Here is an 18,284-nt window from a genome sequence, read left to right as displayed (position 1 = left end):
AAGATAAAGTTGGGTTCACGTGGTAGCGTAGTTGGTTGAGGCGCTATGCTACAAGCCGGAAGGTCGCGGATTTGGTTCCCGATGAAGTGGATTTTTTTTTTAATTTACCTAATCCTTCCAGCCGCACTATGGCCCTGGGGTCGATTCAACCTCTAACAGAAATGAGTACCATTAATCTTCCTGGAGGGGTAAAGGACGACAGGCGCGTAAGGCTGACAACCTCACCGCCATCTGTGAGCCGATTGGCTAGATAATGTGGGAGACTCAACGTCTCACAACACTATGGGCCTCCACGGCCTGTTACAGGAATATTTTTGCTTTACTTTTTACTTTTACTTAGTGATATATATGTGTTCGCGAACCACAGTGTGAGAATCATTGTAATGCGCGCAGGACTGAAACGTTTAATGCGGAGTGTACAGTGCGTGACCTTGATGTGTCTTGTTGTAATGAATGATGATATTGTGCTCACCCGACACGCCTTTTGGGCGGCATAGATTTTAAGTGACAGAACACGCCACTTTGTACTGCAATAGCTTATGTGGGCGGTGGTGACATCTCTGTTCGGTTAACAGTAGGAACGCCTTGCCTTGGTGTATGAATTCAGAATCAATGGTTTCGTTTTTAATTGATTACAACTTTCTGTTTACGTATCCATGGAAACCATGTTCCGTGGCAACGTGTTTGCCATTTCGTTTCCTATAAACGGCCCACATGTCACAATGTTGTCCATAAAGTCAGTGATTGTATTGTGGGACATCAGTGCGATTTCGTGAGGGTGCTTCTGGGGTTGGCAATGAGAGGAAACATGAATATGGCGCATGCGCGGTATCGGTGCTGTGTTGCCAGACACTGCCGCTCGAGTTCCGATAGCAGATATAGCAACAGGTGTGATCGTGAGTCCAGTCGCGGTCGAGTAACCATTCCAAGCCCTGACTGCTGACTCGACCAGCCTCTTCTGCAAACTCATCCACTCGGGTGATTATCAGGCAGGTTATCACAGCTGTAACATGTCTGATGTGTGTCCGAGAGGTAGAAATTCGAACAGTGACTGGTTTAGTGACTGTCTTTTGTGATCTTCCTCAGTTGCCTCAAAAAGAATGCCCGTGGTAATGTAAGGTAAACTTGTCCCTGTGCTTAATTAATTAAGAATTATGTCATAAAGGCGTATGGAGGAGTGGATGTATAGATCCATTTTTTCTTGACCTCTGCAGTAGCATGAGGTTAGTGGACAGCTTCACGCCCCTGCCGCTTTACCCCCGGTACCCATTCGATAGGAGGTAGGGTGAAGCTAGAGGCAGTGTGGACGACGTGGATAAGAGAAAAATTTTGACCATACTGGGACTCGAACTGTGACCCCTCTGTCGTCCAGCCTGGAGCCAGTCGCTATACCGACTGAACCAGCCCAGCTACCGTGTTAGTGTCTTAAAATATGGTCACGATATTTTCTAGACCCCTACCAGTTCACTGTGAATCGCGTCGGGAATCTACCAGATTGCGCGCCCCGGAAGGCAAACCTCAGACAGGCGTCAGAGCCTCGGATCTGAGGTCTTTCTGAGATGTTGAGCCTGTATCGATATTTCAGAAATTCAAGGGCGCATGGCTTTAAATTAACGTCATTGTACTTGTAGATAACGGGAATGTATATTAAAAATTCTACATAGCTGTCACAAATACAATAATGCGTAAAAGTTTACTTAAATGAACCCAAAATGTTGCATATATGATTTGCAAAGAGACACTGTACAGGTAAGAACAGATTACACAGAAATAAAGACAAGAGATATTAATGAGGTGACAGAAGGTTGGAGACAACTGCATAATGAGGAGCTTCATAACTTGTACTCTTCTCCAAGTGTAATTAGAATGATCAAGTTAAGGAGGATGTTGGCAGGGCATGTAGCACAAATGGGGGAGTGGAGGAATGCATATAGGATATTGGTGGGAAACCCAGAAGGAAAGAGACCACTGGGAAAACCAGGACGTAGGTGGGTAGATAACATTAAAATGGATATTAGAGGGTTAGGATGGGATGGTATGGACTGGATTTATCTGGCTCAGGATAGGGACCAGTGGAGGGCTCTTGTGAACACGATAATGAACCTTCGGGTTCCATAAAATGCTTTGAATTTCTTGAGTATATGCACAATTGACGACTTCTCAAAAAGGGCTCACCTCCTTGAGTGATGATGATGATGATGAAAAACTTTACATGACAGATATTTTTAGAAATAAAGACATTTCAATTCGACGTATTCTAATAAAGTAGATAGAACTTAAATTAAATTCGAACGTGTCACACTGTAATACATAATAATGTTATACACTGTGTATGAATTCACAGTAGTATGTTGAGCAGAAATGCATATATATGCTCTGTGGATGAACAAATAAATATGTTGAAAAATATGTAGACATAATTGTAATGCGCGTTACATGTAAATTTTCGTGTGCAGCGCTGATTCTGCAGTGGCGGTTTAGTATGGAGGACACATGTGGCAACATTGCACTTACCAAGATGCAAACACCTTACTAAGGAAGATACTCCGGACTGTGTTGCAGGCTGTGGCACGTAAGTGCTAAGGGCTATGATTAGTATGGAGCTGCCATCTGTCCATCCGCAGCACCTCCATACGGCCGTCTCCATGGGGCACCACGTCGACTCCCTGCACCAGCAACAGCAGCAGCAACAACAACAACAACAGCAACAAAACAACTCTATGATGCATCACGCCATGACAGGGGAGGAGCCCAAAAAGAAACGTAAGTGGATTTCGAATGTGTTAATTTTGTATCTGGGGATTCAATATGGATTGAATATTGTGTGATTGTATGACTGGAAAATGTAGGCGAGGTGTATGTTTCTGTCCATGCAGAGCTGTCGGACATATTGCATATAATTAATTCCTTTTTTATATCATTTATCGACGCTGTTTCAGCTTAATGTGTTATAAAATTTGAATGATGTGCTGATTTGATTATAAATATTGAGTAGATAAGATCTGTAAGGAGACAGTCGTGACCTATTTCAATTCAATAACCCGGCATTAACCTGGAGAGACTAAGTTACACCCAGGCAATATGTCACTGTAACCGGTTTCCTTTCTGATACCTTTCCAGACCCTTCCCCTCTCCTCTCTACTAATTTCCCATGTAGCTCCTCTCTCTCTCTCTCCCTCCCTTCCTGCTCTTATACAGCTGGATTTATTCGACTCGACATTAGTCTGTCAGCAACTGCTCACGCTGGTTCCTCGCTCCCGGATTTTCTTATTTTTTCTTCTACTCTGAATATGGAGGCGATACGTTCCTGCGAAAGGTCGGTTAACAAACTATCTACATGGGGCCACATCCCACAGGACTCCTTTTTTCATAGTCACCGCCGTGAAAACCTCAAATCTTACATTGAAATCAGGTATTTTCTGTACATGAACCTAAAATGGTGTAAAACTCTATCAAAGGCCTTGGTATCTTCTGATATTTTCTGTTAGGGGTGGGACAAGCCATAGCACGTAGGATTGTCTGGAATATGTTTGTACTCCATGTCTGAATTCCTTGGCTTTCTTCATATACCTTTTAACTTTGTTACCTAATAATATAAATACACACTGTACAGGTATTACAATGCACACTATTGTATTCCTTGTATTTAATTAAAGTCGTACAACATCGAAATATATTTTAAATACAATCTGTAAATGAGGTAAATATTTCCGTTTAGGTAGTCTCATAACTATTCGTTTATGAGAACAATTATGGAGTTCAATATGCGCTTACGCAATGAGGAGCTTCTAAACTTGTACCGTTGATCAAATATAGGAGGATGAGATGGGCGGAGTATATAGCACGCGTGGGGAAGAAGTGGAATGCATATGGGATTTTAGTGGGAAATACAGAAGGAAAGAGACTACTAGGAAGACATAGACGTAGGTGGGAAGTTAATATTTAAATAGATAATGGAGAAATCGAACTGAGTTTTACGTGCTGGATTCATCTGGCTCAGGGTAAGGAATATTGCAGGCCTATTGTGAGTACTGTAAAAACTGTCGGGTTCCATAAGATATTAGGGAAACTTTTGAGTATCTAAGCGACTGGCAGCTTCTCGTAGAGGACTCAGCTACATATGAGATTCTTGCAGATGTGTAAATATTTGTGTTCACGACGCGGGTGGGGCATACATGTTTATATACAGTCCTATAAAATAGGATATTGCCTTGAAGAAATCACGAGCGAATTGAGAAACGTAAATTTAGAAAGGCTTTAGTCTTAACAATTCCCAGTTTTATTTGCAATAACTGATATTAGCTATAATTCATCTGTTGGCTCGGAGCTACAGTCAGCTGATTTACCGACTTCCACCATCGTTCGGTCAGCATGTCTCTGATAATGAGAGCTTTGCGTTCTCATGTACCCTGCAGCACGTCTTGTTTAAGGAACTTCGATAATCAGCTTTCTCATATATTCTTCATTTCTAAGCTGATCAGTGCTTTACCCGGATTTCCTGGTTCACATCCATCAACAGTTCCTCGATTGAGTGCTAATTTCGGACATAATCCGAAATCTGAGCTGTCGTGGAGATGGACATGCTGCTAATTGCTTCTGGATGTATTCTCTTATCCATTCTCTGATATGTGACAGGATGACTGAAAGAGACAGCTGTTGCTAGGCAACGACTGGGTAAACACGTAAAAATCCCCGACTCATTCCTAGGTATCGGCCACCTTAACAATTAAAATATTTTAGAACCAGTGTTTCCTCTGCGGGCCGTGCTGAAGCTATATAATTATACAAAGAGGCGGTGGAGGTGTGGTCGAATACCTCCACCGTAGCCCCGCGAGTCGTAGGAGGCGATAAAAAGGAAAGTCACAAATCTCGGACAGCAAGACATGGCCGCGAGTCCCACGGGACTCGGATCCGAGAATGACTCCGCTGTCGAGGACCAGCAGCAGTTGTAAACGACAGACCCGTTCTCTCTCCAGAGAGATCGCCTCACATCAACAAACCCGTAACTGTCTCACAGCAAGTTAGTGCCAACTTTAGCGGGTAGAGGGTGTCGCGTGGTCAGCCTAACGGATCCCCACGGCCGTTAATTTTGGTTTTCTAGACCGGAGCCTATATTTCCTTGAAATAGTTCCTCAGTTATCTTCGCGAGGCTGAGTGGACCCCTTTCCAGACCCACTACTTCTCAGAAAATCTGGCAGCGCCGGGAATCGAACCCGAACCTCTGGCTCTGTTGTCAGGAACTCAGACCACTCGACCACAGAGGCGGTCACTCATACACGTGACAAAATTGTACCTGATATTCCTACACACATCGAGAAAGTCGATTCATTGCTGATACACTTCCGCGTTCATCTTTTTTTCTTTGGTTTAAAAATGTCTTTATGTATTACTTAAAGCAGTGTTTTAATAGAACAATCGGCCTTATTTTCTTTCAGCGTTTCAACTTACAGATTCATTGAATACTTTCTTGAAAATGCATTGCAACACGTGGTATATGTGTGTGTTGCTTTATTGTGCAGGTTCAAAGGGCGATATTGTAACGCTACGAACTGCATGACTCATGCAGGAATTATTATAAGTAGGTCGATCTCTTCTTATAAATTCTCTGGGAGAAAAAATAAATGTTGCTGCATAAGTTTCCATAACTTAACGGTTTTTTTTTGTTTTTATACCCCTCTCCACCCCCCACCCCCCCAGCCTCGTTTCTACCACGATAAGTTAGTTCCGTAGTCCGTAACTTGGGCAAGAGCGAAACTTGTCAACTTCCAAAATTTATTTTTATTATGAAACTACTTGTTCTGTTTCCCTGACCTTAATAGTTCTCGTTCCAATTTCAGAAATTCCAAACCTTTGACACAGCTTCTTATGCCACAGCAAGGAAAATAGTACTCGCTTTGTAACAAGAAGTTCTGAGAAGAACTAATCGACTACTTTTCTTTCTTACGGCAGTGGTCACATAGAAAGAGACTCGTCCAACAATTCTTCCGTTTTTGCGTGTGTATTCGTTGTCGCGGTAACAGTTTTTACCGAGCCGTTGCCTAGCAACGACAGAGGGATACACATACAGAAACACAGACTAATGGGAAGGATTCGTGAAGTATGGCACTGAGATGGAATCAGGTGTCATTATATACATACCCGATTTCATAAAGACTGGTTCAGTTATTCATGAGTTGATAGCAGGAATTCGCAGATAGTATGGTGATTTCAAATGCCTACATTTTATTGTTTTAAAAATTAGGAAACTAGATTAAAAACCACGAAGTTATACAATTTTTTTAAATTTTGAGCGTGAACTTTACTTACTTATGGAGCTGAGCCTTTTTTGAGGAGAAGTCAAATCTGCAGCTACTCAAGAATTTCCCAGCATTTTATGGAACCCGAAGGTTCATTACCGTGTCCACAAGCGCCCTCCACTGGTACCTATCCTGAGCCAGATAAATCCAATCCATACCATCCCATTCTATCTCTCTAAGATCCATTTTAATATTGTCCACCCACATACTCCTTTGTCCTCCCAATGGTCTCTTTCCTTCTGGCATTCCCACCAATATCCTATTTGCATTCCTCTTATTCCCCATTTGTGCTACATGCCCTGCCCACATCCTCCTTAACTTGATGAATCTAATTACACTTGGAGAAGAGTACAAGTTATGAAGCTCCTAATTATGCAGTTTTCTCCAACCTCCTGTCACTTCATCCCTCTTCGGTTCAAATATTCTCCTCAACACCCAGTTCTCAAACACCCTCAGTCTGTTTTCCTCCCTTAATGTCAGAGAGAGCGTAAACTATGCTACACAATAATACATAGAAAACTCAGAAATTTTCTATTCCCCGGACTTAAAATTCGGCAGTCTCTTTATGCTGAGAGTCACATTCGAAACTCGTGAAACCATCAAATTTGTGTTCTAAAGGCAAGGGCGGGCGTGTTTACAACTGCACGATTGTTCAGTACTAGCACCAGGACATCCAGTCTGTTGTTGCCTCAGACTCGACTCTTGCGAGATAAACGATCTATCGATCGACAGTGCATCACGCTTTCTCTCGAACTGCGGCATAGTTGCTCACACGGCAGCTGACGTGAAGCCACGCCCCCGTCACAAACTTACAGGCCCAGCGAGAAGCGTGCCACAATCCTAAACTGGCTTTGGATTATCTTGCTAAAACTCAGCTTAATTACTGAACCATATCGACAGGGCGGGTCTGCAACTTGGATCTTAACTAACTACCCGAGCAACAAAAAACTAATTAACACAAGTAATTAGCTAATCATTTAACAAGTACATTAACTGAAAAACAAAATGTTATTATTGGCGAATAAGAATGAGTCAAGTAAGCTTAACCAACCAACAAATCACTTAATTAATCAGTTAAGTAACCGACCATCTAAATCAGTAACTGACTAATCACAATTACTTTTTGTAGTTTATTTTAAGAATTTGTCACTTTATTTTTCAGATTATGTAGCATCGAATTGGTGAATAATGAATGGAAAAGGATTTGTAAGGAAGTGGCTTAGGTCTGATCGAGATGTTATTCTAACATTTGTCTGGAGCCACGAAAACCTTTGTCTGGTTAGACAATATCCTGGCGAGATTCGAACAGAACACTCCTCGGATACAAATCTAAAGCCTTACCAGCGGAAAATCATCTTCGGTGTTTGAATAATCTATTACCTACCTAATAAACAAGCTAATAAGCTGAGAAACCGTCTAACCGAATGGCTAAATAATTAATCAAGCAACTTGGTGGCAAGTTATTAGTACTGACTAACCGAGCACTCAGCTAACCACCTAACGAGATACGCAATTAAGGAAGTAAATAGATAATTAACTAGCTAAGTAAGAAATAAAGCAGCAAAATAAATGCTTTTCTACTGCTTTTTTCGTGAATAAAACTAAACAAAGAACAAACTCCGTGGTTTTAGTCCGCAAACGAATTATACCGACCGAGCGACCGCCGGTTGTCAGCGAAAGTTAGTGCCAACTTTTGTTGATAGAGGGTGTCGCATGGTCAGCGCAACGGATTCCCACGGTCATTAATCTCGGTTTTCTAGACCGTAGCCGATATTTCCTTGAAATAGCTCCTCAAGTATCCTTACGAGAATGAGTTGACCCCGTTCCACACCCACTACTTCTCAGAAAAACTGGTAGCGCCGGGAATCGAACCCGGAACCTCTGAATCTGTAGCCAGAAAGTCTGACCACTAGACCACAGAGATGGTCACTTATTGGTTGAGATAGAGGCATAAAAATCATGAAGCTCGTCCTTATGTCAGTGTACGGAAGGAACACAAAACCTGTAGCCCGTAGGTTAAATAAGATTTTATTCTGAGTGGCTTTAGCGAGGAAAGTTTAGTACCAATGATCTTTGCAAATTTTAAGATATTGCAGCTCGTAGCCACTTAGAATTTCGCAACACACATGTGAACATTCTTTATGTCTGGAAATGTGAAAGAACCCGCGGTGAATGTTTCGACATTTGAAAGTAGCATGGCTTGGCGTTTGCTGTCAGAGTAAATGATTTTCATTTAAATAGAGTAATATTTAATAACTTTTATGAGAACTTTATATAGTTTCATATCACAGTAAGTGGTCCAGCGTGTGTCAGGCCAATCTGTCTGCGTGCGAAACACGACATGGTATATACCACTTCAGCCCCGCGCCCTTTATGCTCTTCAGTATAGCGATTACTATCTTGTAGCAGTCTATCGGTCCATATGTTAGTATATATGTAATATGTGTTTTCAATATGAGTCAGAGAATTTAAAAAAATAAATATAGTTAGAATCAATATTTACAGCTTTGAATGTTGGATACCTATCACATTGGCCGCGCGTCTGAGGCATGAATTATCTTCGCTGTGATCTTGGGTTCGAATCGCACTCGATGTATGAAAGTCTATGTATGCGTTTAGTATGTTTGTGTTGTCCTGTGTGCTGGTAGCGGCCATGTGACAGGCTGATCACTCGTCCAAGGGGACCTGTCGTTTATGTAAAAAAGATTACGAAACTGAAGAAGAGTCCAGGGCCCAACAAAGGGCTGTAGAGCCATTTATGAATGAAATGAATGTTGCATGATATGTGACCTTCGTTGACTTACGACTTTGTACATATTCCAAAAAGAGGATTACAGTGAAAAAAGATTTTCTTTTTAGAATCTGCAACCACAGCTGAAATAGATGTAAGAATATTATGTTATGTATATTTTATCTCTATTAAATTTTGTTTTTGAGGTCATGGGCACGAGGTACTGAGCAGTACATATAACTTGTGCGCAGAATTACGTGTATTATGAACTCATGTTCTGTACAATAGAAAAGCAGAACATTTTCGAAAAAATACCTGTAATGTGAACACATCCTAGAGACTGGAACAACGAGAGGTTAAGTAAAGGTGAGAATGATGAATGTTATATAAAGAAGAGGTTACAATTTATGTTCTTTGCCTAGTATTTTTGACGCCATTATATAAATGTTCCATACATTGAGGGAGTGAGAAGAAGTAGTTGTCTACAAAATTTTAATTGGAAAATTTTAATATATTTATCAGGAGCACATTCTGTTAGCGATCGGTTACGAGTTGGACGACTGAGAAATCGGAGTTCGAGGCCCGGTAGGATCAAGGATTATCTCTTCTTCACGTCATCCAGACCGTCTCTGGGGCCCACCCTGGCTCCTATTCAGTGGGTACCGGGTGCTCTTTTGGCGGGGGGGTAAAGGGATGGGGCGTTAAGCTGACCCCTCACCTCGAACTAGTGTGGAGGTCAGGAAAATATGACTATACATCCACTCCGCCATATGCCTTCATGGCGCAGTGCTTAATTAGTTAAGCACAAGGACAACTTTACCTCTTCCCCCCCCCCCCTTGGCACTAAAGTCCCAGTGGGCCTAGGCCTACCTCCATGAACTTCTCCGAACTTCAGATTACTGACATGCAAGCTGATCTTACAGATATGTAAGATATAGTTGGACTGACTTAGGGTAGAGCAAGCAGCGATCCATTTTGATCAGAACGGTTATAATATCCGAATGAAAATCTCTCAGATGTTCTAAGAAAACTATGAACCCTAATGTTAGTCACTTAATTCTGGTTTTGTTTTAGAGATTCCGAAAATTATAAATCACTCAATTAATCTCTTGTATTATTGTGTTAGTTGCTTAATTGAGTGATTAGTTATTTAACTTCCAAGTTAAATCATTTGTTAATGGCTAGATTGTTAATTGATTAGTTATCTCCCTAACTATTCTGTTAGTTCGATAGCTTGATATTTCAGCAGTCCGTTAGCTAATGGTAAAAAGTAAAGCTATATCTGTAACAGGCTGTGAAGGCAAATAGATATGTGAGACGTCGAGGCTCTCACATTTTATCTATACAATTGGCTCACAGATGGCTGTGAGGTTGTCAGCCTTACGCGCCGACCACCCTTTACCCCCAGGACGATTCATGGTACTCATTTCTGTTAGAGGCTGAGTTGACTCCAGGAGCGTATCGCAGCTGGAAGTATTAGGTAAATTGAAAAACCCAATGACCTCATCGGGAATCAAAGCCGCGACCTTGCTGCTTGTAGCTTAGTGCTTCAACCAATTACGCTACAGCGAAGGCCCTAAAGGAGCTACCAAATATTGACCGAAAAGCGGATGACATTCACGAAGATCACGAACGGATAGATCAATATACGTAGTAATAATAAATGACTACTACAATCTTCACTGAATAAACTCCGTGGCCTTTAGTCCGCAAACGAACTATACCGACCGAGCTACCGCCCTTCGTCGGCGAAGTTAGTGCCAACTTTAGCGGATAGAGGATGTCGCGTGGTCAGCGCAACGGATCCCCACGGTCGTTAATCTCGGTTTTCTAGACCGGAGCCGCTATTTCCATTCAATTATCTCCTCAATTGTCCTCACGAGGCTGAGTGGACCCCGTTCCAAACCCACTACTTCTCAGAAAATGTGGTAGCGTCAGGAATCGAACCCGGGACCTCTGGATCTGTAGCCAAGAACTCTGACCGCTAAAGCACATAGGTGATCATCTTCATTGAACGTCGCTAAGAATATCAGATCGAAAAGGATGATGCTGACAGATGCGGATAAGAAGGGAAGTGGCAACTTGGTAGACCAAGTCTCAGTGGGGAAGATATTGTTTAAATCAGTCTGAAGTTGTAGTGTGTGAAGGTGTGGACCGAATTCGTGTGATTCTCCTCAGCGTACAGTGAACCTCAAAAGATGAACTTCTGACCACCCGTGAGGGCATCACGTGAAACCCTGCTCCACGTATCGAATTATTGGGTTAATTAATAACTGTAACATAGTTCTGGGAAAGCTTGTGCGCATGTCCGTGCTAAACAAGTCACTGAAGAAAACAAAAATAACAGCTATGAGCTTCGCAGTTGGAAGCAACTGGATTTTCCTCGTACTTATCTCATGTTTTCGGATTGATGACTTAATATGGACCGTATTTATCGATCTGACCAGTTGAAGGAAATTAACCTGTTTGCCTTACGACTCAATATTTCATAATGTTTCTGTTGATGAGCACACGTGTTTTGCTGGTAATGGTGGTTTGAGGCAGGGTACGGGATGATACATTAAGCAGAGCTTTGCAACACGAAGGTTTCTGTGTTCTTTAACTTTCATAAGAGCCGCGTCACTCTCAAATGCAGGGCTACATAAGTAAGTCATTTCGAGATACAGCAAATGGTTGTCATATCTTGCAAGTAACCAGATATTTCAGCTAAAATTTCCAGTAATTATCCTCAATTTTGTCATTGTGTTTGTGGTGTCAGAAGAGCTTCATAACTTGTACTCTCCTCCAAGTTTAATTAGAAACAAGTCAAGGGGGATGAGGAGGGCAGGGCATGTAGCACGAATGGGGGAGAAGAGGAATACATATAGGATAGTTGTGGGAAAGCCAGAAGGAAAGAGACCACTGGGAAGACCAAGGCGAAGGTTGTTGGACAATATTAAAATGTATCTTAGAGAGATAAAATGGGATGGTATGAATTGGAATGATCTGGCTGAGGATAGAGACAAGTGGTGGGCTCTTGTGAACACGGTAATGAACTTTCCGGTTTCATAAAATGGTGGGAAATTCTTGAGTAGCTGCAGAATTGGCGGCTCATCATGAAAGGCTCAGCTCCATAAGTAAGTAAGTTTGTTTAAGGTTTCACTGATTCGGCACTCTGTAAGAAGAGTAGCTAAAAAAGAATCCTAGTAAAAAACGAATAACCAATATCACCTCAACACCTTCATCCTGCCGCGAGTTTGTGCTTAGTTCTCAGACGGATAATCGCCGGTTTCCAGCCGTATCGGCCTCGGTTCGAATCCAGGTCAGGTAATGTGGGATTTGTGACACTGGGCCAGTATTTTTCCGAGTACTTCGATTTCCCCTGCCAATTTTCATTCCACCGACTGCTCCTCACTCATCATCTGTCATCCGGGGCCGGTTGGTTATTGGCGGAAGTACCGAGTGGACTCAGTCTCACGCCATTCCAAGAAAGTAAAGAGAAAAATACAACTAACTTGTCCTTTTTTTATTGCTAGTGGGGTGGGACTAAGTCCCTTGTACTGCGGCCACTTCTGGCCTATTGTACCAGCCCCAGATGATAGGTGAGGGTGATTGTGGAGCAATTGGTGGAATGAAGATAGGCAGGGGAACCCGTAGTACTCGGAGAAAACCTGTCCCAACGATACTTTGTCCATCACAAATCCCACTTGACCAGATCCGGGCCGCCGCGATGGGAACCTAGCGACTAACCGCTTGAGCTATGGCGCGGCCATAACTTCTGCTTAGTACAGGAGAAACGCTGAGTTTCCGCAGTAAATCTGTAACGGTAACTGTACTTTCGTACTTGAGTGTACTCGCTGCCACTCAAGTCAAATGCTCTTCGCAGTGCTATGAATAACGCTCCACAAAAGTGAGCGGGTTACCGCAGTTCGTCCAGTTGACAGTAGTTCAGCCGTAAAGGAGCCGGCTGTGGTCTGTGATATACTCGTAGAATAAATTCACCAGCACGACTCAAGTTTTTTCACATTTCGAAGCGAATTGATTGCGTCTGAACGGCGCTAGATCACGTGGTTGTAACCCCATGGGTCGTCTCTGAGAAGGATACACCGCAAAAGGGAACAGTCACTTCGCGATTTGACTTGCTATTTATCTATTTTGGAAACAAATTTATTGTTGCTAGGCGACCAGACAGTGTCCATATGCTGTTGTGGATAAACATAAATTGCATAGACACGCGTTCACACAGATACACGTCTCTACGCAAAGGTTAATCTTAATAAAATATACATTTAATGTTTTATATTTTGTGTTCCATTGTGTTTATATTCACTTCTACTTTTCTGTTGTTGTTTAAATTAATTTATTTTTAATTGGACCTACGTTTTCCATTGAGCCTAATTATAATATTTACTTATAGTTCTCTGATGTGATTAAAATTAATTTAATTTGAATTCAATCTACGTTTTCCATTGAGCCTAATGGAAATTTGTAACACTCTTTGTCCACAGTAATATTTTAAACGTTTATTTCACTGTGCTGATACTGCATAGCGGGTGGAGTTGATTCTAAAATTTTATATCTAATTGGTTGATCTCTTCTATTCATGCACTCTCCCCCTCCCCTTCTATCTCCAAGAATATTGAATATATTATTGCAAGTAATTTAACTCTGTCTTATAATTGTATTGATGACAATGTCTAGTTGTTAGTGTTATCACTATTTTTGTGGTTTAAGAGAAAATCACTCATACTGGGAAATCTGAAGAAGATGCATTTATATCAAATGAAATCAGCGACCAATACCAGAATTATCTATCTTTTAAATAATTTACACGAGAAATCCTTAAGTTATGAAATTCCATATGTTTCAACATGATTGTTATTACGTGCCGTACAGTGCTGCCATCTCTGTCACGCATTCACAAAGACTGCACACGTATTTTAAACTAAACCGCATGTGTCTATCTGCTCCCAGTCCTGAGAAAAAAAAAATCGGAGACCTTAGAACTTGAACGCCCCTTGTATTAATATTTTAACAAACCGTCTACACGTATATCACAGTCTTAAACCAGTTGCTTGCAGACGTAAAAATATTTGTAATTTTTTAGGTTTTCACGGCAGTGACTAGGAAGAATGCCGTCCTCTGGGATGTTGCTCTGTGTTGATCTTGTGTGAACCGACGTTTCGGAGGAACGTATCGCCTCCATCTTCAGAGTAGAAAAATCCTCGAGCGAGGAGCAACCTACCCTGAAGTTGGAGGCGATACGTACCCCCGAAACGTCGAAGGCGATACGTACCTCCGAAACGTCGGTTCATACAAATATACACGGCGCCACATCCCAGAGGGCGGAATTCTTCTAAATGTTTTTTTTAATTAAACGTCTAGGCCTCATACATTCACTCATGTGGATACTTGTTTTCAAAATCGCCAAGAGTAATGGATCTGTTTTACCGAAATCTGTCGGCCGGTCAGCCGTGTAAACGTTGATTTTAAAGCCAGTCATTCAGGAACCCCCCTCCATTTCTTTCATCAGGACGGACATTACATTGATCTTGATGATAGAGATAGAGTTTTCCGAAACGTCGGTTCTTAACTCAGTATTCACAAGGCTTATTGCGCGAAAAAAAATTAATAATTTTTATCCCTGAAATCTTCGAATCTTGCATTAGGGTCTTACCGTGGAGGTCAATACCTGTACCAAGCAGTTGGCTGTCAGTTGGACAATTAACTAACTCGTTAGTTAACTAGTTAGTAATTAAGCCCATCTACTACTTATATAGGTACATAGAAATTCATTAAATTCTTAATTAACTAGTTATACCAATTAAGACTTTAATTTGTTACGGTCTGTCACGCCTTTATGTAGAGTACATGAAATGTTCTAAGTACTAATTAAGCAAATGTGGTTGTAAAATTGGAAAATCGTGAGTTGTATTTTTGAAATTAGTAAAACGGAGCTAACATGGCGACGGCCAGCTTCCCATTATGAGTGATTTTGAGGTGATTTTTCACGCTATATTTAGTGCCCTTACTATACATAGTCTGCACCGCTTTCCAATGCTGTGCACACAAGAATACTACTTTGTATTGCGTTTGCTGCATGAAGGAGAGTTTTCTCTATCAGTCTTTTGTTTCTCTTCCTTTTGTAGAGGAAGGCGGGCACGGGATCAACCAAGAGGGTGAGTTCACAAATGCACTATTTTCACATTCGTTTAGTTTTGGTTGTTGGTAACTAGATTTGTAGTTGTAGACCACTAACACCCATAACATTTTATTTATATTACAGAGTTTTTTAACACACTAAAAGTTGATGTTTATGCTCTTCTCTACTGTTAAAGTCAGAATGCAGCAAACAAACGCAGAATCATCAGTCTGTAAATGCATATACAATGTGTTCAATTAAGGAGGAAACGTCGCAACACCGCTGACGAGGCCCCGACATTACTGACAGATTGCTGCTGTAACTGCTGATAGCAGAATGAGTCATTAGCGCTGAAAACGCGCACAGTTACAGTTACAACAGCAATCTGTGAAGAATGTTATGCCCTGTCAGCGGTGTTGCGAAATTTCCTCCTTGATTGAACATCCTGTATTTTTTAATTTGGTTCAATTTTCCTTATAATTTAGGAAGAGATATTCGCTCTTGTTCATTCTTCGTCCAGAGTAAATTCCCGCTCACATTCATTCATGTTTTACTCTGGTTATTATTGTTCTGTTTATAATTATTAAAGTCATCGTTACAACAAATTAATTTATCGGCAGACTCAGGATTTTGACGGAGAAATATATCTTTTCTGCTAATGTTCTTTGGATTTGGCTTTAGAATTCAGAAGTTAAAAATAACATACAATAAAATAACTTGCAGGAATGCTGTAAAGAACAAATTAGAATAAAATTTAAATTAATATAATCCGGGTTGGTCACGGCAGACAATATATCTGGAAAAATTACTGGTCTGGTTATTTGGCTATGAGACGAACAGCCTTATTTTTTTTAATTCGCTTAGGGGGGGGGGTGGAGTCCAGTTGGGTCCACTCGGCACGGCGGCCACTGATTAGCCTATTGTACCTTCCTTAAGTGATTATGATGATGGAGAATGTGGTGGAATGAAGATTGGCAGGGGAAACCGAAGTATTCGGAGGAAACCTCCCCCAGCGCTACTTTGTCCACCACAAATCTCACTTGACGAGACCCGGGATCGAACCCGGTCCGCCGCCGTAGGAAGCCAGCGACTAACCGCTTGAGCTGTGGCGCGGCCCAAGAACAATATTAATGCGCTGATTTACCTTATGCTCCCAGTATTATTATGATTTTACTGTAAATTGTAAACTTTACAATATGCCACGTTTCATAGAATATTTTGACTTGAGAAGAAGAGAGAGAAGAACAGAAAACAAGCAAAAAGTAGGAGGAAGAATATTACGTCATATGGAGTGTCATAGATTGTGTCCCATATCTGATATCTTAAGCTGAAGAAACCAGTTCTGTCTGAACGTACATGATATGTAGCAAGCGCGGTGTGACAAGAAATAAGTGCTGTCTTTTAGTCTGAATTATGTAGGGTAGCGACACATATATCCATACATTGGTTGGACAACAATATTAATATTGAACCTAAAGAAATAGCGTTAGGGTGCATATTGGAAAAAACTGGCTGAGGATGGTGTCCAGTGCAGACTGTAGCAGGCGTCTGTGAATGCAGTTATAGGTCACAAACGACAATAAATTCCTCGACTAGGCGAGTGAATCTCGCAAACATGTTTTTACCCGTTGTAATACATAAGCTTAATTAATTATTTACTTGATATACTCAGATGTAATATGAAATTGAAACACATTTTAGTAGATTTCTCTTTACAAAAGAGAATTCTGTAGACATGAAGATTAATGTTGATGATGTAGGCACTGCTTGTTACTTGCTTGATGCTGCTTTCTTGCTTGGCTTATGCTTAGACCTTAAAGATGGAAGCGACGTGATCCCTTTAACAGAATACACACAATTTTATACCAGACGATTGCTGCCGGTCCTCGCCAGTGCAGTCATTCTCGGGTCCGAGTCCCGCGGTACTCATGACCATATTTACTCCCTCAACCTGGAGGGCCAGGTCCCTGTCCTCGTCCCCCAGGAACACGGTGTCCCAGTTACACCCCCAGACACTGGGTTCGATTTTCGTCTTCTCCTGCGACCCGCATGTCTACAGTGGAGGAATTCGAACCCACCTACACAAGGGGTAGTACACACAAATTCACTAGTTCCCTTCTTTTTAATCGCTTTCTACGGACAGAACAGAAAACATCGTTTCCAACAATTCCTCTATTATTGCTTGCGTATCCGTTGCCGCTGGAACTTGTTTACCGAGCCGTTGCCTAGCAATTGACATCTTCTCTGGCTCAACTATTCTGACTTTCGGCATCATATGACAATATTTTACAGCATGTATTTCCAATTTTTTTTATGTAAGAAATCCAAATCGATATACGAGCGTTCGTTCAGCGTGTAGAAACATGGCCGTTAGCGTATAAGGCGAAGAGGTAATACATAAAACAGCTGTTATTACATATTTACCTGATAAAATCTCAGATAAACAGCTAACTAACGTGTGAGAAAATACCTCCTAAACCTGCTATAAATCCTAGAAGTCCATAGAAAACTCATCTCCTACTGCACAATTCTCAGTTGCTTTTCCTTGAAACTCTGTTTCCTAGAAGTTAAAGCAGTTTGACGGATTAGTTTAATTCAATTTTAAGGTTTAAGTATTTACGCCTTGTTCAATTTGTGGTCACAAAGTATGAAAGGAAGCTGCCTTACCAGGCATGTCATGTAACCCCACTAAGTGACAGGCATACCCAGTCAATTTCATACACAACCCCACCCCACTCCTCGCGCAATAATGCAGCTTTCTCCATGCTGGTGATGGGTACTTAAGTTGGACATGTCTATATATATACTCCACAATGGTACTATCTTAAATTACTGTATTAGCCATAGGTTGAATTAGATCTGTTTTGAAACTGACTACTCGTCTGCTTAGAGATGATCAGAGACAAACTCCTGGCACTCTCACAAAGTATAGATTTAATTTCGATAAATTGACATGTAAAAGTGGAATTTGTATACCACAGATAAATTCATAAAGTTAGACAGCCTACAGTAGTGCGTAAGAAATGTTAGCCGGTAAAAATGAAGGTAAGGCGTAGAAGGGTAATATTAAAATGGAACACAAATAAACAAGACTTGAGACGTGAACTAGATTCGAATGGCTCAGAATACAATACAG

General features: G+C 41.3%; 1 protein-coding gene across 2 annotated transcripts in view; it reads left to right on the top strand.

Moving 5' to 3' along the window:
- LOC111873681 (paired box protein Pax-2a) overlaps positions 1-18,284 on the top strand; it is a 407,427-nt gene that overhangs the window by 61,717 nt on the left and 327,426 nt on the right. Inside the window, exons 2-3 of one of the 2 annotated variants that reach the window (XM_023868600.2) lie at positions 2,563-2,763; positions 15,156-15,185. In XM_023868600.2, coding sequence (XP_023724368.1) covers positions 2,589-2,763; positions 15,156-15,185 — 205 coding nt within the window. In that variant the 5' untranslated portion in view covers positions 2,563-2,588. The remainder of the gene's footprint in view (positions 1-2,562; positions 2,764-15,155; positions 15,186-18,284) is intronic. The other variant, XM_023868602.2, reaches the window with a different exon arrangement.

The sequence above is a fragment of the Cryptotermes secundus genome, unplaced genomic scaffold, assembly GCF_002891405.2.
Source record: "Cryptotermes secundus unplaced genomic scaffold, Csec_1.0 scaffold1651, whole genome shotgun sequence".
Classification (NCBI taxonomy): domain Eukaryota; kingdom Metazoa; phylum Arthropoda; class Insecta; order Blattodea; family Kalotermitidae; genus Cryptotermes; species Cryptotermes secundus.
Note: the sequence above shows the minus strand (reverse complement) of the source record. Positions and strands in the feature narration are given on the sequence as shown.